The sequence below is a fragment of the Lepisma saccharinum genome, chromosome 24, assembly GCF_977018435.1.
Source record: "Lepisma saccharinum chromosome 24, izLepSacc3.1, whole genome shotgun sequence".
Classification (NCBI taxonomy): Eukaryota; Metazoa; Arthropoda; class Insecta; order Zygentoma; family Lepismatidae; genus Lepisma; species Lepisma saccharinum.
Window position 1 is genome coordinate 56,757,990 of NC_139252.1, and position 19,076 is coordinate 56,777,065.

At 38.4% G+C, this 19,076-nt stretch overlaps 1 protein-coding gene across 1 annotated transcript in view; it reads left to right on the plus strand.

Moving 5' to 3' along the window:
* Window positions 1-10,827, plus strand: part of TyrRS-m (Tyrosine--tRNA ligase, mitochondrial) — a 68,574-nt gene extending 57,747 nt beyond the window's left edge. The window contains exon 11 of the mRNA XM_083110757.1: window positions 10,334-10,827. Coding sequence (XP_082966883.1) covers window positions 10,334-10,371 — 38 coding nt within the window. The 3' untranslated portion in view covers window positions 10,372-10,827. The remainder of the gene's footprint in view (window positions 1-10,333) is intronic.
* Window positions 10,828-19,076: the final 8,249 nt, after the last annotated feature.

Sequence of the window (19,076 nt, forward strand, 5' to 3'; positions counted from 1 at the left end):
CATCCACATATCTACAAAACAGACTTAACTTATCTCCTCCTTTCACTATCACTTCCTTCTCCCATTCATTCATAACTAATTCCGCCAGCACAGGGCTCAAGCAAGAGCCTATATTCAGACCTTCACTAATCTTGATGATTTTACTCCCCACTCTGCTGTAGCCATTGTCCCAAATGGTTTCCAGCGCTTGTACCACTCTCTCACTATCCCATTCTCCTATAATGCTTTTCCCCACTTTCTTCCTCACTATATCCACTACGTGTCCCCTTTTGATGCTCGGGAACATGCTTCTCACGTCTAGGCTAAACATTATGATTTTATCCCCAGACTCCTTCAGACCTTTTATAAGGTCCACCACTTGCTCACTGTTTTTCACGGCTCTGCTTTCTTGTTCTCTCACTAACACTTCAATTACCTTTTTTAACTTCTTCTCCAATGGTTCCAAAATATTGTCCCTGCAATTCATCACTGGTCTCAACTTTATCTCTTCTTTATGTATTTTGGGAAAGCCTTTTAAACAGGGCAGTCTTCCTGCCTCCTTTGTGAGCTTTCTAAACCCCCTCCTTCCACAATCTTTTATGATCTTTTCTCTAATATTGCGTTCCTCTTCCATTCCACAAATCTCCTCATACGTGTCCCTTTCAGGTCTTCAAACTTCTTCTCGTACCATTCTTTTTCCATCACAACTGTGGCCCCTCCCTTATCTGCCTGTTCCACCACCACATCGTTCCTTGTCTTGATTCTTTTCATACCCTCCCTTTCCTTCTGGCTCAAATTATCTAATCTTCTCTGTTTATCCATTTCTTTCTTCAAAATGGCTGCTGTTCTTCTTCTAATCTTATCCCTTTCTGCCTCTTCTTCAATATGTAGCACCGCTTCCTCAATATCATATACAATCTCTTCATAGTTCACATTTCTCTCCATCACTTTGAAACCTCGGCCTAACTTCAAAAAAGCTTCCTCTTCTTCTGATATTTGAACATCTCCGATTATAACCACTCTTCTCCTGCCCTCTTCACCTTCTTCCTCTTCTCTTCTTTCCTCTCTCCATCCCAGTCTTTCTCCTTTCTTCTTCATCTTCAGTTTCACCTTCTCCCTAAAGTTTTCTTGCCAGCTTCTCATTTCATGGAATGTGAATTCTCTAGTAAAAATGGTGAGTCCATCTTCTATGGTTTCTTCCATTCCTGCCAGTTTCTCCTTTATTGTTCTGATTTCCTTCTTCCTCTTTCTTATTTCATTCCATATCATTTCTTTTTCAAGTTTCTGTACTAACCTCTTCCATCTTCTGGTGCGACAATCCAATCCCTTCTTACTTATCTTCATTCCCTTTGGTGTTGTGCCCTTCTCCAAACACTCCCTCAAGAATATTTCTTGCTCCTGCTTGTGTATGTCCTTCCTCTTCAAGTCCTTCCAGTCATTGATTTTCCTCATCAGCCTCGGAAAATGTCCAATTGTAATATAATTAAGCCTTGTTTTTTCCATATTAAAACAATACGTTGCTGACCAAGGCAGTTTATTAAGATAAAACACTTAACACGTAACGTTTCGACCCTGTATCAGGGTCTTCCTCAGACGAAGAACTAAACTAAAATGATGAAATATACTACATACAGAAAGATTACATACACATAGCAGGGTCACAAGCCACACAACAACAAATCAAGGTGACAGTCCTTATCTATGAAGATTTCTCCGAAGGAATTAAACATATCACCTCCTGACAGTTGTTGACTAATGGGTCTACTACACTGACAGGTGATTGGCAGGTCAAGATTAGCACCTGCTTACCACTCCCCCACCCCTCCTGCCTTTTTGGTTATGGATGAATGCCTCCTCCTCTGATCTTCTTCTTTTCTCTTCTTTCTTCCTTCTTCATACTTCTTTTTTCTTCATTCCTTTTCTTCATCCTTTCAACTTTCTCTAACACAGAAGAAGAACAGCAGCCATTTTGAAGAAAGAAATGGATAAACAGAGAAGATTAGATAATTTGAGCCAGAAGGAAAGGGAGGGTATGAAAAGAATCAAGACAAGGAACGATGTGGTGGTGGAACAGGCAGATAAGGGAGGGGCCACAGTTGTGATGGAAAAAGAATGGTACGAGAAGAAGTTTGAAGACCTGAAAGGGGACACGTATGAGGAGATTTGTGGAATGGAAGAGGAACGCAATATTAGAGAAAAGATCATAAAAGATTGTGGAAGGAGGGGGTTTAGAAAGCTCACAAAGGAGGCAGGAAGACTGCCCTGTTTAAAAGGCTTTCCCAAAATACATAAAGAAGAGATAAAGTTGAGACCAGTGATGAATTGCAGGGACAATATTTTGGAACCATTGGAGAAGAAGTTAAAAAAGGTAATTGAAGTGTTAGTGAGAGAACAAGAAAGCAGAGCTGTGAAAAACAGTGAGCAAGTGGTGGACCTTATAAAAGGTCTGAAGGAGTCTGGGGATAAAATCATAATGTTTAGCCTAGACGTGAGAAGCATGTTCCCGAGCATCAAAAGGGGACACGTAGTGGATATAGTGAGGAAGAAAGTGGGGAAAAGCATTATAGGAGAATGGGATAGTGAGAGAGTGGTAGAAGCGCTGGAAACCATTTGGGACAATGGCTACAGCAGAGTGGGGAGTAAAATCATCAAGATTAGTGAAGGTCTGAATATAGGCTCTTGCTTGAGCCCTGTGCTGGCGGAATTAGTTATGAATGAATGGGAGAAGGAAGTGATAGTGAAAGGAGGAGATAAGTTAAGTCTGTTTTGTAGATATGTGGATGATTGTTTTGGGATATGGAAGGGAACAAAAAGGCAGCTGAGTAAGCTTGTTAAAGATGTAGAAGATGAGAAAGCAGGGATATTCCTTGAGCTCGAAACGGAACAGGAAGGAGCATTAAATTTCTTGGATATTGAGATGAAAAAGAAGAGAGGAATGGGGATTGTGGCTACATGGTATCAAAAGAAGTGTTCGGCAGGAGTGTTCTGCCACAAAAGAAGTGATGTGGGTGATGGAACTAAACGTAATTTTATAAGGAACATGGAAGACCGAATAAAGAAGATATGCACAGAGAAAGGGGAAGAAGAAACCAAGATTAATAGCCTGTGGGAACAACTAGAAGAGAATGGCTATGAAAAGAAAGACAGACACAACATCAACAGAAGAAGGAAAGAGATAAAAGAGAGAGGACTGGAAGAGAAGGAAGAAAAAGAAAAAGAGAGATGGTTTGGTATAAGAAGTATGGGCGATGCCACAGAGAAGATATGCAAAGTGCTGAGGAAAGTAGGTATAAGAACTTACAGGAAGGGAGGACGCACTATTTTAAGTATAGCCAGCAAGAAGAAGGAAGAAAAGAGAGAGGAAGAAGAGGAAGGGGTTATCTACGAGGTGAAGTGCAGAGGATGTGAAAGTGTATATATCGGGGAAACGAAGAAGAGACTTAAAGACAGGTTAAAGCAACACATGGATGATGTGAGATTGAAGAGAGACAGGAATGCCATATTCAAACACACTAGAGAAACAGGACATGAAGTTGAATGGGATTCGGCTAGGCGAATAGGAAAAGAGAAGAGAGAACTAGTGAGAAAATGGAAGGAGGCCAAAGAAATAGAAAAGAAAGGAGAAGACATCATGAATTGGAATGGAGGACTCAAGATAAACAAGGAATGGAAGAGTGTGTTAGAGAAAGTTGAAAGGATGAAGAAAAGGAATGAAGAAAAAAGAAGTATGAAGAAGGAAGAAAGAAGAGAAAAGAAGAAGATCAGAGGAGGAGGGATTCATCCATAACCAAAAAGGCAGGAGGGGTGGGGGAGTGGTAAGCAGGTGCTAATCTTGACCTGCCAATCACCTGTCAGTGTAGTAGACCCATTAGTCAACAACTGTCAGGAGGTGATATGTTTAATTCCTTCGGAGAAATCTTCATAGATAAGGACTGTCACCTTGATTTGTTGTTGTGTGGCTTGTGACCCTGCTATGTGTATGTAATCTTTCTGTATGTAGTATATTTCATCATTTTAGTTTAGTTCTTCGTCTGAGGAAGACCCTGATACAGGGTCGAAACGTTACGTGTTAAGTGTTTTATCTTAATAAACTGCCTTGGTCAGCAACGTATTGGTTTTAATATGGAAAAAACAAGGCTTAATTATATTACAATTGGACATTTTCCGAGGCTGATGAGGAAAATCAATGACTGGAAGGACTTGAAGAGGAAGGACATACACAAGCAGGAGCAAGAAATATTCTTGAGGGAGTGTTTGGAGAAGGGCACAACACCAAAGGGAATGAAGATAAGTAAGAAGGGATTGGATTGTCGCACCAGAAGATGGAAGAGGTTAGTACAGAAACTTGAAAAAGAAATGATATGGAATGAAATAAGAAAGAGGAAGAAGGAAATCAGAACAATAAAGGAGAAACTGGCAGGAATGGAAGAAACCATAGAAGATGGACTCACCATTTTTACTAGAGAATTCACATTCCATGAAATGAGAAGCTGGCAAGAAAACTTTAGGGAGAAGGTGAAACTGAAGATGAAGAAGAAAGGAGAAAGACTGGGATGGAGAGAGGAAAGAAGAGAAGAGGAAGAAGGTGAAGAGGGCAGGAGAAGAGTGGTTATAATCGGAGATGTTCAAATATCAGAAGAAGAGGAAGCTTTTTTGAAGTTAGGCCGAGGTTTCAAAGTGATGGAGAGAAATGTGAACTATGAAGAGATTGTATATGATATTGAGGAAGCGGTGCTACATATTGAAGAAGAGGCAGAAAGGGATAAGATTAGAAGAAGAACAGCAGCCATTTTGAAGAAAGAAATGGATAAACAGAGAAGATTAGATAATTTGAGCCAGAAGGAAAGGGAGGGTATGAAAAGAATCAAGACAAGGAACGATGTGGTGGTGGAACAGGCAGATAAGGGAGGGGCCACAGTTGTGATGGAAAAAGAATGGTACGAGAAGAAGTTTGAAGACCTGAAAGGGGACACGTATGAGGAGATTTGTGGAATGGAAGAGGAACGCAATATTAGAGAAAAGATCATAAAAGATTGTGGAAGGAGGGGGTTTAGAAAGCTCACAAAGGAGGCAGGAAGACTGCCCTGTTTAAAAGGCTTTCCCAAAATACATAAAGAAGAGATAAAGTTGAGACCAGTGATGAATTGCAGGGACAATATTTTGGAACCATTGGAGAAGAAGTTAAAAAAGGTAATTGAAGTGTTAGTGAGAGAACAAGAAAGCAGAGCCGTGAAAAACAGTGAGCAAGTGGTGGACCTTATAAAAGGTCTGAAGGAGTCTGGGGATAAAATCATAATGTTTAGCCTAGACGTGAGAAGCATGTTCCCGAGCATCAAAAGGGGACACGTAGTGGATATAGTGAGGAAGAAAGTGGGGAAAAGCATTATAGGAGAATGGGATAGTGAGAGAGTGGTACAAGCGCTGGAAACCATTTGGGACAATGGCTACAGCAGAGTGGGGAGTAAAATCATCAAGATTAGTGAAGGTCTGAATATAGGCTCTTGCTTGAGCCCTGTGCTGGCGGAATTAGTTATGAATGAATGGGAGAAGGAAGTGATAGTGAAAGGAGGAGATAAGTTAAGTCTGTTTTGTAGATATGTGGATGATTGTTTTGGGATATGGAAGGGAACAAAAAGGCAGCTGAGTAAGCTTGTTAAAGATGTAGAAGATGAGAAAGCAGGGATATTCCTTGAGCTCGAAACGGAACAGGAAGGAGCATTAAATTTCTTGGATATTGAGATGAAAAAGAAGAGAGGAATGGGGATTGTGGCTACATGGTATCAAAAGAAGTGTTCGGCAGGAGTGTTCTGCCACAAAAGAAGTGATGTGGGTGATGGAACTAAACGTAATTTTATAAGGAACATGGAAGACCGAATAAAGAAGATATGCACAGAGAAAGGGGAAGAAGAAACCAAGATTAATAGCCTGTGGGAACAACTAGAAGAGAATGGCTATGAAAAGAAAGACAGACACAACATCAACAGAAGAAGGAAAGAGATAAAAGAGAGAGGACTGGAAGAGAAGGAAGAAAAAGAAAAAGAGAGATGGTTTGGTATAAGAAGTATGGGCGATGCCACAGAGAAGATATGCAAAGTGCTGAGGAAAGTAGGTATAAGAACTTACAGGAAGGGAGGACGCACTATTTTAAGTATAGCCAGCAAGAAGAAGGAAGAAAAGAGAGAGGAAGAAGAGGAAGGGGTTATCTACGAGGTGAAGTGCAGAGGATGTGAAAGTGTATATATCGGGGAAACGAAGAAGAGACTTAAAGACAGGTTAAAGCAACACATGGATGATGTGAGATTGAAGAGAGACAGGAATGCCATATTCAAACACACTAGAGAAACAGGACATGAAGTTGAATGGGATTCGGCTAGGCGAATAGGAAAAGAGAAGAGAGAACTAGTGAGAAAATGGAAGGAGGCCAAAGAAATAGAAAAGAAAGGAGAAGACATCATGAATTGGAATGGAGGACTCAAGATAAACAAGGAATGGAAGAGTGTGTTAGAGAAAGTTGAAAGGATGAAGAAAAGGAATGAAGAAAAAAGAAGTATGAAGAAGGAAGAAAGAAGAGAAAAGAAGAAGATCAGAGGAGGAGGCATTCATCCATAACCAAAAAGGCAGGAGGGGTGGGGGAGTGGTAAGCAGGTGCTAATCTTGACCTGCCAATCACCTGTCAGTGTAGTAGACCCATTAGTCAACAACTGTCAGGAGGTGATATGTTTAATTCCTTCGGAGAAATCTTCATAGATAAGGACTGTCACCTTGATTTGTTGTTGTGTGGCTTGTGACCCTGCTATGTGTATGTAATCTTTCTGTATGTAGTATATTTCATCATTTTAGTTTAGTTCTTCGTCTGAGGAAGACCCTGATACAGGGTCGAAACGTTACGTGTTAAGTGTTTTATCTTAATAAACTGCCTTGGTCAGCAACGTATTGGTTTTAATATGGAAAAAACAAGGCTTAATTATATTACAATTGGACATTTTCCGAGGCTGATGAGGAAAATCAATGACTGGAAGGACTTGAAGAGGAAGGACATACACAAGCAGGAGCAAGAAATATTCTTGAGGGAGTGTTTGGAGAAGGGCACAACACCAAAGGGAATGAAGATAAGTAAGAAGGGATTGGATTGTCGCACCAGAAGATGGAAGAGGTTAGTACAGAAACTTGAAAAAGAAATGATATGGAATGAAATAAGAAAGAGGAAGAAGGAAATCAGAACAATAAAGGAGAAACTGGCAGGAATGGAAGAAACCATAGAAGATGGACTCACCATTTTTACTAGAGAATTCACATTCCATGAAATGAGAAGCTGGCAAGAAAACTTTAGGGAGAAGGTGAAACTGAAGATGAAGAAGAAAGGAGAAAGACTGGGATGGAGAGAGGAAAGAAGAGAAGAGGAAGAAGGTGAAGAGGGCAGGAGAAGAGTGGTTATAATCGGAGATGTTCAAATATCAGAAGAAGAGGAAGCTTTTTTGAAGTTAGGCCGAGGTTTCAAAGTGATGGAGAGAAATGTGAACTATGAAGAGATTGTATATGATATTGAGGAAGCGGTGCTACATATTGAAGAAGAGGCAGAAAGGGATAAGATTAGAAGAAGAACAGCAGCCATTTTGAAGAAAGAAATGGATAAACAGAGAAGATTAGATAATTTGAGCCAGAAGGAAAGGGAGGGTATGAAAAGAATCAAGACAAGGAACGATGTGGTGGTGGAACAGGCAGATAAGGGAGGGGCCACAGTTGTGATGGAAAAAGAATGGTACGAGAAGAAGTTTGAAGACCTGAAAGGGGACACGTATGAGGAGATTTGTGGAATGGAAGAGGAACGCAATATTAGAGAAAAGATCATAAAAGATTGTGGAAGGAAGGGGTTTAGAAAGCTCACAAAGGAGGCAGGAAGACTGCCCTGTTTAAAAGGCTTTCCCAAAATACATAAAGAAGAGATAAAGTTGAGACCAGTGATGAATTGCAGGGACAATATTTTGGAACCATTGGAGAAGAAGTTAAAAAAGGTAATTGAAGTGTTAGTGAGAGAACAAGAAAGCAGAGCCGTGAAAAACAGTGAGCAAGTGGTGGACCTTATAAAAGGTCTGAAGGAGTCTGGGGATAAAATCATAATGTTTAGCCTAGACGTGAGAAGCATGTTCCCGAGCATCAAAAGGGGACACGTAGTGGATATAGTGAGGAAGAAAGTGGGGAAAAGCATTATAGGAGAATGGGATAGTGAGAGAGTGGTACAAGCGCTGGAAACCATTTGGGACAATGGCTACAGCAGAGTGGGGAGTAAAATCATCAAGATTAGTGAAGGTCTGAATATAGGCTCTTGCTTGAGCCCTGTGCTGGCGGAATTAGTTATGAATGAATGGGAGAAGGAAGTGATAGTGAAAGGAGGAGATAAGTTAAGTCTGTTTTGTAGATATGTGGATGATTGTTTTGGGATATGGAAGGGAACAAAAAGGCAGCTGAGTAAGCTTGTTAAAGATGTAGAAGATGAGAAAGCAGGGATATTCCTTGAGCTCGAAACGGAACAGGAAGGAGCATTAAATTTCTTGGATATTGAGATGAAAAAGAAGAGAGGAATGGGGATTGTGGCTACATGGTATCAAAAGAAGTGTTCGGCAGGAGTGTTCTGCCACAAAAGAAGTGATGTGGGTGATGGAACTAAACGTAATTTTATAAGGAACATGGAAGACCGAATAAAGAAGATATGCACAGAGAAAGGGGAAGAAGAAACCAAGATTAATAGCCTGTGGGAACAACTAGAAGAGAATGGCTATGAAAAGAAAGACAGACACAACATCAACAGAAGAAGGAAAGAGATAAAAGAGAGAGGACTGGAAGAGAAGGAAGAAAAAGAAAAAGAGAGATGGTTTGGTATAAGAAGTATGGGCGATGCCACAGAGAAGATATGCAAAGTGCTGAGGAAAGTAGGTATAAGAACTTACAGGAAGGGAGGACGCACTATTTTAAGTATAGCCAGCAAGAAGAAGGAAGAAAAGAGAGAGGAAGAAGAGGAAGGGGTTATCTACGAGGTGAAGTGCAGAGGATGTGAAAGTGTATATATCGGGGAAACGAAGAAGAGACTTAAAGACAGGTTAAAGCAACACATGGATGATGTGAGATTGAAGAGAGACAGGAATGCCATATTCAAACACACTAGAGAAACAGGACATGAAGTTGAATGGGATTCGGCTAGGCGAATAGGAAAAGAGAAGAGAGAACTAGTGAGAAAATGGAAGGAGGCCAAAGAAATAGAAAAGAAAGGAGAAGACATCATGAATTGGAATGGAGGACTCAAGATAAACAAGGAATGGAAGAGTGTGTTAGAGAAAGTTGAAAGGATGAAGAAAAGGAATGAAGAAAAAAGAAGTATGAAGAAGGAAGAAAGAAGAGAAAAGAAGAAGATCAGAGGAGGAGGCATTCATCCATAACCAAAAAGGCAGGAGGGGTGGGGGAGTGGTAAGCAGGTGCTAATCTTGACCTGCCAATCACCTGTCAGTGTAGTAGACCCATTAGTCAACAACTGTCAGGAGGTGATATGTTTAATTCCTTCGGAGAAATCTTCATAGATAAGGACTGTCACCTTGATTTGTTGTTGTGTGGCTTGTGACCCTGCTATGTGTATGTAATCTTTCTGTATGTAGTATATTTCATCATTTTAGTTTAGTTCTTCGTCTGAGGAAGACCCTGATACAGGGTCGAAACGTTACGTGTTAAGTGTTTTATCTTAATAAACTGCCTTGGTCAGCAACGTATTGGTTTTAATATGGAAAAAACAAGGCTTAATTATATTACAATTGGATATTATAGTATAATTTATATACCTTTGTTTTTAGTTTTGTGAAATATATATATTCAGTCATTTTCTAAAGTAAAACTATTGCAACCCACTCCTACCCACATTCACACACAAAATCCATGTTACTTGTGAGAAAAATGTTTGCCTATTAATGGAAAGGAGTGGTAAAAATACAGCTGATTTTCTTCTTAAAAAGGTGATATTTTATGGCAGGTGGCAACATTGTCATTGGCAACCAATGTAGCTTTGGCTTTTGGTAGTCCTTATTTTCAGACTTAACCATGTCTGAACCTTTTACCATTAACCATATCTGAACCTTTTACCATATCTTGTACTTATCCCCATCCCTAAAGGAGCATTGATTCCGATCAAAAAATTACTACCACCAATAAAACAAAGTATGTGTTGTGATTACTGTGATTGTTTTTAACATGATTTCCTTCTTGTTATTACCGATGCAACTGGTTTGGTTAATGGTAGTGCAATTGCATCATGTCATTTCCATTAGTATTAATTTCCAAGTGTGTGCTTATTGTTTTCTTTCTTGTTTATTAGGAAAGAAGAACTATTATATTGTAAAATGGTTAAGGTGATAGTGGAATATTTTCACCATAATTCATATCAAATGGCTGAAAACTTTAGGAGCAGCAATGGAACATGTAATTTTGTGCATGAAGTTGAAGAATAGAGATTTTTTCACATGTGTTTTGTGAAAAAGCCTTTGCCTAGAAAAAATATATTAGTTTCATAGATAAGAAGTGCATGTAGCCTAATGATGTGTGTGTGTGTGTACACATACTTAAAAGGTTCAAGTTTCCCCACTACAAGTATGTGCAAAATTAATGATAATTTTTTTGTCATAATTAAAGTTCCAATCTCAATTTTTTTAAAAGCTTCCCATGTGAGTCAACACATTATTTTTGTGCCTGCTTGCAATTATTTTCATATGTAAGTATGCTCTGCATTTCATTTGATGAAAAGCTGAAAGCTACAATGAAGCAACACTTGTATAGGATAAAATGAATAGAAAATAAAATTTTGAAAATGAATATTACTTTTCATTGAGCATTTTAGAATAAGTTTTCATGGATTTACATTCAATTCTTTGAGGTGGATATGTGCTCACTCGAGTAATACTTCAACATAACATTGAAGCAGCTGAGATATGCTCGTTCCAGAATGGATGGTGACGGTGGTCACTTCAGTTGATAGAACCAAGGCCTGTGAAGGCAACCATATTGAGGACGTCCTTTCATAACTTCCCTTTTTCTGCAGGGATCTTAAACCTGTGAACATCATTGTTAAATCAAGCATTGGCGAGTTCATTTGTAAACAGTCTTGAAGAGATGGAAGAAAGTTTGTTATATTGAATGCCTGTTTGCATTATTTTCTTTAGTGCTGAATATCCCTAATTGTGCCATTAGTACATGCAGTAAGTATAGTGGAGAAATATAAGGCATTGTTGTTTCTGTTCATTACTAGAAACTCAAATTTATGTAATTTCATATTTTTCCCAAAATACTTAATTGCATAAAAGCCTACAACTTCAACGAATTACACTAATAGGACAGTCACAAAGAGTTTTTATTTTACATAGTTTTACATGTTTCTGTCGATTCTATATCTTGCCCCATGCGACTTTTTTTTAATTTCCTAGAATGAAAGAAAAGGGTTTTGCTGATGTTGCTGAGGTGAAGAAAAAAAACGACGGAGGCGCTGTCACACACCACAAAAGGACTTCAAAAAATGTTTTGAAAAATGGAATCAAAGATTGGACAAGTGTCTTAATGCAAGTGGAGAGTACTTTGAAGGGGATTGAAGGTTTGTACTTAAATTGTGAAAAAATAAGTTCACAAAAAAATTAGTTCGGTTTCTTTTGGGTACGCCCACGTATATATACATTTCGTTGTGAACTGCCGACAAACATGCACAGCGTGTAGAGGACATCAATGCAAACAACTTCCCTTGATACTTGTTTGTGGAGGTCTCAGTTCGATGCTGCAATCCCCCCCCCCCCAAAAAAAAAGGCATTTTTACCTGTATGCTTGTCTATATATGAATCATATTCATGGTTACTACTAGCATTTCTGCTGTCGGAAGATCAAACTTTTTAGTACGCTGCTGACAGACAGGAAAGGATTGTCATTAGGCAGTGGAAGCCTATAAGAATGGCATGGGGTGGCAGTCGCCTCCACTTTTTACCCCTGCATTATGGGCTCTTAATGCTAAGCCTTGTTTATGAAGAAAAAGTAAACTTTTCTTATTCTCTCAGTTTTGGTACCCAATCGTCGCTACTGCCCCCAGGATAGCATATATAAAGCCCCAATCCCACTCACTCATTCACTGACATAAATGTTCTCTGTGAAGGAAGCCCTGGAGGTAAAACAAAATAAATGTCCCACGAAATTGTCTCAAAAGACCGAGAAAATTAAAAGATCACTCACTCACCCCTTTTTTAAGGGTGAAAATGTTCTTTTTGATGTCCCTAGCAACATCCGTTTCCTAAAACCATGTATTCATTATCTATTTCACAATGTAGTTCAATAAGACTTCAACGTGTGTCTGAATAGAAATGTCTACGATGGTCACTATTTATATTTTGAGCCTAACAATGAAAAAACAGGAATTTGGCATTGAAAACTGCTTTATTGTTTTTCGAAGTATTCTCCTTTATGGTCAATACACTTTTGCATTTGTTCGAACCATTTGTCAAAGCAGTTTTTCCAATCTTCTTGAGACACCTCCATAATATGGTTTTTGAACGCATCAACGGCGTCTTCCGCCGACGAAAATCGTTGTCCACGCAATTTATTCTTGACATGCGGGAAGAAGAAGTCATTGGGTGCCAAATCAGGACTGTACGGTGGATGGCATATCAATTCGATTTATTGACTGTTCATAAAGTCGGTTGTTAGACGAGATGTGTGACAAGCTGGCATTGTCTTGATGAAGAATGTTCCGACGGCGTTTGTTTGTTTTCCGTATTTGACCGAAGACCTCTGGCAAACAAATTCTTGTGTACCTCTCAGAGTTGACCGTTCTACGTTCCTCTAAAGGCACAGTTGCCACATGACCAGTTTTCCCGAAAAAACAGGCGACCATTCGTTTCGATGTGCTTCGAGCGCGAACAACTTTTGTTGGATTGGGTTCATCTTGAAACACCCATACAGTCGACTGCTGTTTACGTTCCAGCTCATATGCATATATCCATGATTCGTCACATGTTACAATCTTATATACCGTACGTCTTTTGAAGCACCACGATTGTATTTATTGAGCATTTGTTTGCACCAATTGACGCGAGTGTCTTTTTGAGTTTTTGCCAAATTGTGTGGGATCCAACGAGAACATACCTTTCTCACAGCTAAATGATCATGTAATATTTTATATATGCTGGTGGAACTAATGCCTATGGTTGCCTCAATCTCACCGTATGTCACATGACGCTCTTGCAGTATTAGGTTTTGCACAGCATCAATGTTTTCTTGAACAACAACTGATTTTGGACGACCTTCGCGAATCTCGTCGGTGAGCGAATGGCGGCCATGATTAAATTCGTTATACCAGCGTTTCACAGTGGCAAAGGATGGGGCTTCATCGCCAAATGTGGAAGTAAGTTGATCGATGCACTCTTGTCTTGATAATCCACGTCGAAAATCGTAAAAAATCATCGCACGAAAATGTTCACAAGTTAATTCCATTTTATTGTTGTCGCGAAATCTCCAAGGCAACATAAACAACACAAATGAAGCTATTGACAAAACATTTGAAGTACGTTATGGTCAATAATGCCAGACGATTCCGTGCAAACGTCAAATCGCGCCTAACTTCAATCAGTGTTGCCAAGGCTCAAAATATAAATAGTGACCCTCGTATAAAGGAACTCGAAATAAGATTAAAATACTTTTTAGAACTAAATAGAAAATGCAGGCACCAGGTGGTAATTTAGCAACTGGACACCCTGTATTTGCCTACCCCTGGTTAAAATATTAATTCCAGTTCTAGCTCAAAGAGGGACTGCATATAAAAATTGAAAAGTATAGCCCACACCTTCCAAATCGTAAACCTTTAATCTAATTATTTTAATTGCAATGTTGGTGGTGGTGGTGTTATTTTATTCATATTATTATATCGGAGACACTGATATTAATTCTACTGATTTAAAAGAAAGCACTGGCAAGGATATCAGTGCCAAATAGATAAATTGAATATTTATTAAATAACAAGAAAGAATGTTTGATCTCCTTGTCACATCTGTATTACGTCTTAACACTCCAAGAAAGTGGTCATTCGCACCCTCCTGGCACCGCCCTCTGCTCCCAGGTAATATCAGGGATGTTGGAACCGGGGGGCAGGGGGGGCAATATGGTCTTTTTGCCCCCCCCCACCCAGTCTCACCCTAAAAAATGAGGCTATATTTTTTCCAACTTATTTTTGGTTCTGAAGAAAATTTGAGAAAATATTTTTGCACTCGTTAAATGAACCTGGCATCAAGTTTCGCTAACAGCAAGAACAGAAAGTAGGTGACTGACAGATCCCTAGGCAGATTAGGAATGGCAGTTTGGTCTTTCAAATCAAGTGCAACGTGAATTGTTCTCCCCCTCCTCTTAGGAGGACAATACTCCGGGGAGGGGGGCAGAGTTCGGTGCACTAAGATAAGAACTGCATGCAGTTCCTAAATAGATACTACCGGACACATTTCTGCAAAACAGGTGTCCTGGAGGAACCAAATGTCCTTTGACGAATTCCTGGCCTCCCACTCTCTGCATGCCTCATGCCCGCAACCTCTTTAGCAGGAGAATATGACAGTTTCCCATGCTTTGTCTTGAACTTTTCAGTTGAAGTTTGGTGTTTGTTTGGCCAGTTATCTGTCGTGAATCGCTCCGGTGCATCGAAACAGTGCGTAATATGACAAATTTTGATTATGAAAAGGTGGTTGCAGGGGAAGAGTGGAAGCTGCACAAAATATGTCTTTTTTGAGGTAAGCAGCCAAATAAAATTTTCCTTGTTGTTGGAGAAAGCGATTGTACTAAAACTGCCAAAATTAAAAACTTAACAATAAGATGTTCAATTTCCGGAGAAGCACATACACGATTCCTTCATTCATGGTTATCATCATTGTATCCTTTAGCCATTGCGCAAACTTCAGTAGTTCATATGCAATATTCGTTTAATTATAGAGTAAAGTCAGGAAGTGGTAATGTGATTTTATTTTGAAACAATATAATTTCACTACAGTGTCAAAATTCAATGAAAAATAAACAAAAGGGAATTATGATGGAGAATGTTATTGTATGCGTATATGATTAAAATTGCCACTTTCGTAAGTATAAGAATAGTTTGATATTGAACACACACGAACCATAAAAAAGAAACACCAATTAACAAGCTCCAATAATCCTTAGTTTTAACCCTCAACATGTTCTGCTTATTGCTCTTAGGTAATAGCACAAAATTGTGATTTTATAGAACACCTGTACTTCAGACTAAGGAACAAAAATCTTCTATTTTTCAGACTTCTGAAATGTTTTGGTTGTATATTGTATACCCCCACCTACGGCTGGCCCTGGGAGAACTTAAGATTTGCTTTACCTGCCTTTCCAAGAATCATGTGACTATTAGAAATTTTGCGGGGAAAAATATTAAATAAATAAATAAAGTTGTTAGAGAGCATTAAGAATATTTTTAATGGATTGTATCATCCTTTAACTGTTTATTTGGAATAATTTAGTGACGGTTTCTAGAATAACTTAATATTACAAAAATTGGCTGTTTACTGCCGATAGTGTAGTGGTAAGTGCAGCCGTCTTATCATTAAAGGGACAGAGTTCGATTCCTAGGGAGAGAGGACAATTTCAGCGCTTCGGAACTATATATACCCAGCCAAATATGTAATGTTGATTACAATTAACAATATCTGTAAGTGAGATTGTTGAAAATACATGACAGTTTCGAAAAGTTTTTTCTAACGTCACTTATTTATAAAATCATATTAACCTCAAGGACGACTGAAAAGCAGTTACTCTCCAAGAAAGGAGCGCGGTAGGCGATGAGCGAGAGTATTTTGTGGGTGGAGATTCCAATTTTATATAGCCTATACTCCTAAATATCACATGCAAATTTCTCTTAGCGAACGAAAGTTCATTAAACTACCAAGTTATTTACTCCTGGAGTCTTAACTGTTGAAAAACTGGCAATGAAACAGGAGAGAAATGTCCCTGTCTATTATTTATTGAAGGTGCAACATCAATGTAAAATATAACTGAACAGTCTGGCATCTTTAATCATCCGAAAGCCATCCGGAGCAATTTAGAACGATTGTACCCATATGGAATCTTACAACCTGCCACTCATGGAAGCATATTCCATAACTGCAAAGTGAAATGATATCTACTTGTCTACCAGTTACATTATCCCCTCTTCTACATAGAATATAAATGCAAAATTGAAATTTAGTTCTTGCATTTATGATTCATAAAAATTACATAACAGTAATTCCACTTCACATTTCTTGATTTTAAGTGCTGTCGATAACAAAGTTCCTTAAGTTCAAACAGTATAGCTCTCATGAATTTCGACCTTTGAAAATGCATTAATAATAATAATATCGTCTTTATTGAGAGGGCATGTTTCTTTTTTATAAATGATTTGAACATTAAAGTTCCTGTACAGATAGCCAACATGCTTTTAATGCCTGTAAGCAAAAAATTTGACTTCCCCTTGCACTTGAATCTGACATTTTGAACTCTGGGAGGGAAGATTTTTAGGTTCGAATACTAGGCAACACATTAGTGTGTTTTTGTTGTTGGAGCGTTATTTACTTAATCTAATCATTATTCATTTTCAATATCGCGTTTACCTCAAGAAAAATAAATGCGACAAAAATTTAATAAAAGGAGAATTTTTCCTGAATGTCGACCATAAATAGGCTTTTGAGAGCTAGCTCCATTCTTATCATCAGTCCCGAAAACTTGAGAACATCCCCACAACGATATCTCAAAGATAATTATCATCATTCAGCAGCAAAAAACTTCAAGACGTATTTTACGTAAATCTATTCTTTGTACCGGATGTCCCCTAAAATTTCCTTCTTTATTTTAATATGATAATCTGAAGTAATGCTACAGTATAAATTGAAATATTAAAATACTTCTCACTGAACAGTTCTTTCACCTGCTGTTGAACCAGGGACCATTTAATTACAAGGTGATATCTGAAGGTGCCCAAAGGGAAGTTCAACAAGGACCCTTGACTGGCCTACAACAAGGAAAAATTACTTACTTTGCACAACAAGAATCTGGTACCTGGTCCCACAGCCAGTATAATCCTCTGTGGGGTTATGGGTTGTCCTTATGTGTGCTGAGTGCCCCTTTTACAGATTCAGCTTTTAAAAAAGATTTCGAGATTTTGAGAAAGATTTATGGGTTTTAGTCTTGGTAGGGAGTTCATCTCCAATCGCTTATGTATGTATTTGTGGGAGATCGCTTATGTATGTATTTGTGTGTGTGTGTAGGAAAAGTGATTGTAAAAATTGGCTGGTGGATTTAAGAACTTGCCATCCGTTCTGAAATAAGTTCCGACAACCCTGGGTAACACAATAATATGTTGCTACGGACACAATATGTGAGTAATTTCACACGTTACAGGAAACTGTTCCAGGCAAGCACTTGGTGAGTGTGGAGGGTTCATTACCTATAAAGTAATGATTCATTACAAATTATCTATAATTAGCATTATGATAAGTTCAAATACCTGATCTGAATACAATTTAATAAAATTCTGCCATATATTCAGTGATACAATTCTATGATCCTTTTTCACAAGATAAGTGGCCAGTTACCCACTAGTCCGCCTGTGTGGACAAGCTCTTCCATTTGGAAAGGCTTGTGTGTGTTACAAAGGTTCTGAATATCTAGAATAGTGCATCCCATACGCAAATGAATATTCGCAAATAGTGTAATTGTAGAGTAAATTTGGGTTTCTTTCGTTCCACACACGACTCGCCTGGGTTTACCATTTTAAGTAATGGTAGAGTAGCCTTGTGTTTGCCAGACGCAAGGACCGAAGCGCCAGTCCCCTTGCGAGGAGACACCCTTCCAGTTGGAAAGGCTTGTGTGTTACAAATATCCCGAATGCCCAGAATAGAGCATCGAACACACTCAAAATAGTGTTGAGTATTGAAATTATAGAGTTAATTAGTTTTAAGTAATCGTAGAGTTGGCATGTGTTTGTCTGACACAAGGAGTGAAGTGGCCAGTTGCTCGTCATGCAGTTGTATGTCTGCATGTGCGACGTGTTTTGGGTATCTGGAATAATGCTTAACATGTTATTGTAATCGTTGTGGTTTTACAGGTTCGTCGATGAACAGTATATCATTTAAAATAATATATTATTTTATGATTCGTTTGAGATACGCATGTGTCTGGTTGTTTATTATTTCTATTAGGTAATGAGAAAAATTGCATTGTACTCTTCAGACTTCAGACATAAATACCCAAGGGGGCATGATGTGGGCCTAATTTTCAAAGGGGTGAGTGGGGGACAACCTTATGAATTATTTATTTTCAATAAATCTTGACTTGTGTTCCAATGATTTGCTGAACTGATTGCAAGAACTGTGAAGCTTTATTTTGCTTGGAAACTTCTACATGTTAGGAGATATGTCATAGATTTTTTTTTTTAATGCTTAAGAAATATGTCTAACAACGGTAGTGTATGTATTACATATCTGCAAGTCATTGTATGGACTTACTGGGAGATGATGTGAATACAATTAAGAATAATGCTAAAATATTTTTCAAACCTGCTAAAGAGATAGGTTTGGAAGTTAACAAAGAGAAAACTAAATATATGCTTACAGGCCGAAACCAATTGTTAGGTAATAATCAAAATCTAATTATTGATAACAACTCGTTTGAACCAGTTTCCAAATTCAAATACTTAGGAGTAATATTAACAAATGAAAATTATATTAAAGAGGAAATAAAAAGTAGGCTTAATTCAGGAAATGCATGTTACTTCTCTCTTCATAAACTTTTGTCTTCTCGTTTAATATCTAATAAACTAAAAGTTAAAATATACAAAACAGTAATTTTGCCTGTAGTATTATATGGATGTGAAACTTGGTCCCTTACATTGAAAGAGGAACATAAATTGAGAGTATTTGAAAATAAGATCCTTAGGAAAATCTTTGGACCTAAAAGGGATGAGGAGACAGGTGAGTGGAGAAGGTTACATAATTTAGAACTACATAATTTGTATTCATGTCCAGATATTATTAGAATAATTAAATCAAGAA